Source organism: Mastomys coucha, unplaced genomic scaffold (assembly GCF_008632895.1).
Source record: "Mastomys coucha isolate ucsf_1 unplaced genomic scaffold, UCSF_Mcou_1 pScaffold5, whole genome shotgun sequence".
NCBI lineage: Eukaryota > Metazoa > Chordata > Mammalia > Rodentia > Muridae > Mastomys > Mastomys coucha.
In genome coordinates this window covers 15,731,584-15,735,586 of record NW_022196911.1, presented here as the reverse complement: position 1 = coordinate 15,735,586, position 4,003 = coordinate 15,731,584, and the positions used below count along the sequence as shown (strand labels likewise).

The 4,003-nt window shown below is 39.4% G+C and overlaps 1 protein-coding gene across 1 annotated transcript in view; it reads right to left on the bottom strand.

Annotated features, from left to right (window-relative positions):
- Positions 1-3,515: 3,515 nt before the first annotated feature.
- Positions 3,516-4,003, bottom strand: part of Tbp (TATA-box binding protein) — a 20,123-nt gene continuing 19,635 nt past the window's right edge. Inside the window, exon 7 of the mRNA XM_031351811.1 lies at positions 3,516-3,547. Coding sequence (XP_031207671.1) covers positions 3,516-3,547 — 32 coding nt within the window. The remainder of the gene's footprint in view (positions 3,548-4,003) is intronic.

Sequence of the window (4,003 nt, the reverse complement as noted above, 5' to 3'; positions counted from 1 at the left end):
AAAAAAAGTCTTAAGAGTATCTGGAAAGGGAAGCTTTGCACATATATTTCCTATAAACCAGCACATCCACAGCATTTCCCCACCTCTAAATTTACAGTTACTGAGGTAGACAAATTCTGTCTGGTACAGAACAAAGAGAAACTGAGCTTTATTAGACTAAGTAGGGCAAAGGAGAAGCCAGTAAAGTGTAAGTACCAGGGATGGCAAGAGCCTGGATTTGAGGCCCTACTTCGGAGCTGATCTTGAAAAACCAGGGAACCCGCTTATAGAAGATTGATAAACTAGATCCTGCCTTCTCTTTGTACAGACAGTCTTCACAGGTTAACAGAAGAAAGTGAACAGAGAAGAAACTGGCCCAGGAAGCAGTAACCTGAGCAAAGAGAGAGCCTGGGCCATCTTTTAGGTGTGGGGTATTCCATGTGATATACTGCCAAGCAATGGCCAAATCTTTTTTTTTTTTGGTGTCTCTTTCTTATAAGTACACTGTAGCTGTCTTCAGACACACCAGAAGAGGGTGTCAGATCTCATTATGGGTGGTTGTGAGCCACCATGTGGTTGCTGGGATTTGAACTCAGGACCTTCAGAAGAGCAATCGGTGCTCTTACTAGCTGAGCCATCTCACCAGCCCAAATGGCCAAATCTTAAAACACTAATGGTGTTTCCAGTTGTCACTCAAAAGTGAATTCTCAACATTAGAGATCCACATTAAGACAAACTTGAACAGAGCTGCTGTATCATGTTACCCTAGCATTCTTGTTCATTCTGAATTTTAATCTGTCAGCCTTCACAATTTTAAGAGGTAACATCACACTCTACCATTGACTTTCTGACTACAGCATATTACACAAAGTCCTGGCCTATGAGTTCATATCACCTATGTGTACATTAAGATATATGGGATCATTTAGAGATTCCTTTGAGGAACATTTGTTAATTACCAAACTACTTTTTAAGGGGGAAATGCTCTTCATTTTAACTTGAAGCTAAATCACTAAGAACCACGTAGAACTAGTAGTGTAGTTCATAGCTGTGGAAAGAACTTGCATCAATTAGTGGCACACAGCTAGAAACAGTGACTCAGGAAAAAGTTTCAGAGGTGGGAGTATGGCTTCATATCCCAAACTACCAGCAATGCTGTCTGCTCAGAACATATTACAGAAAGTTCTAAATGCCAAGGGCTTTTAAAAGTAAATGCACTAAAGCATTTATAAGTGGCAAGGGCTATTATTTGAGGATATCCCTAGGCAGTGTGGACATGAATGTACCCAGCTAGATACTTAAGTACATCCGGGTCAACCTTGGAAGCCCAAACATTCAAGGCTACCCTGGGCCACAAACTGAGTGCCCAATCAGCTTGGGCTAGTGGTAGCAAGATCCCTTCTCACTTAAAACCACAGTCTTTGTTCGTTTTTGTCAACTTGACACAAACCTAGACATAACTGGGAAGAGGGAATCTTGAGAATAGGCTCTGAAAGATTGGTTTGTAAGCAAGTCTGGGGGGTATTATCTTGACTGATGTGGGCAAGCCCAACTCAATGTGGGTGGTGCCACCCCTGGGCAGGTAGTCCTGGGTTGTATAAAACAGCAGGCTGAGCAAGCCAGTAAGTAGCATTCTCTCATACACTACAACTATATGCTGAAATAAGTCCTTTCCTCCTCCACAAAAGTTGCTTTTGGTCATGGTATTTTATCACAGCGAAAGAAACTCAAAGACAATCACATCCTCAAGAAGTCTGCTGCATGTGTACTCTAGGTACACTACACATAATATTCTAGTACGTGCTAAGGGTTCTACTCTGGATGTAAGTCAGTTACAGAGATCATTCTCTGCAAGCATGAGATCCTGCGTTCTATCCCCAGTAAGGATAAAAGGATATGCATAATACTGAACTAGTTTAATGAAGACTTGGTGAGCTTTAGTGGCTTAAATTCCCAGCTACTTGAAAGAGTAAGGCAGAATCACTGAGCTCATAGCCACCTGGGCTATACAACCCAAACCACAACACCCTGTCTCAAAAAACAGAAAGAAAAAAAACAAGGTACATTAAAGCCCCAGCCACTGAAATGTTGAAAATAAATACCAGAAAGAAAAAACAAATTTACTCCTTATCATTACATGCCTAGAACTTACAGTTCAAATGCAATCAACTCTTAATAGTAGTGATAAAAGTTAAACAAATAGGGCTGGAGAGATGGTCAGGGGTTAAGAGCACTGACTGCTCTTCCAGAGGTCCTGAGTTCAATTCCCAGCAACCACATGGTGGTTCACAACCATCTGTAATGGGATCTGATGCCCTCTTCTGGTGTGTCTGAAGATAGCTACAGTGTACTCATGTACATAAAATAATTCTTAAAAAAAAAAGTTCAATAAATAGATTGGAAAAAGTTAAATATACACCAACATTTTCCCTTAAAGTGTTATGAACAATTAAAACAAGAAACATGATGAAATAATTAATTTTTATAAATTAGAAATACCCCATATAAAAAGAATTATAAAACTTTAAAAGAAACATGGAGAATACCTGTTTACACGGGGGGAAATGATCTTAGAGAGCAATACTAGAATAATACCTTCCTAAATAATTCATACATTACTGACATCAGTAATGCCTGGGATGTGCAAGAAAGGGTACTTTTGCAGGGGTTGAAGTCTAGTATTGATTTGTCAAAATTTAGGTCACATAAACTGTCTATAATACAGCAATTCCTCTTGTATACTATAGGAATCTACGTATTCAAAACACACATACAAGAATACCTGGTCCAACACTGTACAACACTGTGCACTACCATCACCAGGGGAACGGCTCAAATCAAGGTATCTAAGAAGACATTACATTGCATCTTGGAAGTATAGCTGAATACATTGACTGCAAAAAATGGAAGTCACAAGAAAACATATGCTTCAGTATTTTTCCAAAAATGAGATGAAAAGCAGCCCCAAAAGGATGGATTTGCACATTAAAAATTATAGAAGCAACACAGCCAGTAACTTTAACATCCTAGTCCACTACCTCACCACACTTCACAAGTCAGCAAGGCAAAGCTCACCCCCACCCGCCCAGTCCAGAGTTCCTTCCCACACTTGTCCTGAGTGACAGGGTAGCTGGCTTATTCTGGAGGCTGGCATTCAGTGGCGCTCCTCTCGGTCTGGTCATCTCAGACAGTACTCTAGTAACCATAAAGGTCTGCTGCCACTATCAGGCATAATATAGCGGAAGATGAAGACATCCATTCACTAATCTGGAAGTTACCCTAGGGAGATAGGAAAGGCTGGGAAGAAAAAGACTTCCTTCTGATTACACATACTTGGAACTGTGCAAAATGTACTTTTAGAATTAAAAAGGACAGAATGCCCTCCAAAATAACCCAAGGCTTTATAAATGTCCACCTGAAATTTCAAGAGAAAATAGCCATGACAAAAATATAATACCAGAGAAACAGCTATCTGTGGATAGGGCACCAATTTCTGTACTTGAGTTACTAACTCAGAGCCCTATGTCTCTTACTAGCTATGGAACCTTGGACAAGGCTTTGGCAAAGGCTGAAAAAGGAATAAAAGAACTAACTGGGTGAAAAGTGGACAATCTAGGAAACAAGAGGGTGTTCAATAGGGATCATAAAATCAGTGGCATGTCCATTCTCATTGCAACAGACAATAAATGTTAACCAACCAACCAACCAACCAACCAAACAAACAAAAAAACCAAAAAAACCCAAAAAACAAAAACCCCAAAAATCAAACAGACAAGCAAACAAAACAATGGTCTCAGGCATTATATCTAAAATAAATTTCTTTGACAGTATGATCACATGACTTACAAGGTATCATTTATAACAAAAATCTAACAATTTACAAGCTGCATTTTTGTGCAGAGTATCCTAAAGAAAGAAAAGTATGTACAGTCATTTGTTTTGATTAATACAACTATTCAGTCCTGCAATACTGGGAAGGCGGAATGTATCTGGCACAAAAATAACTCCTAAGAGTTACAAACTA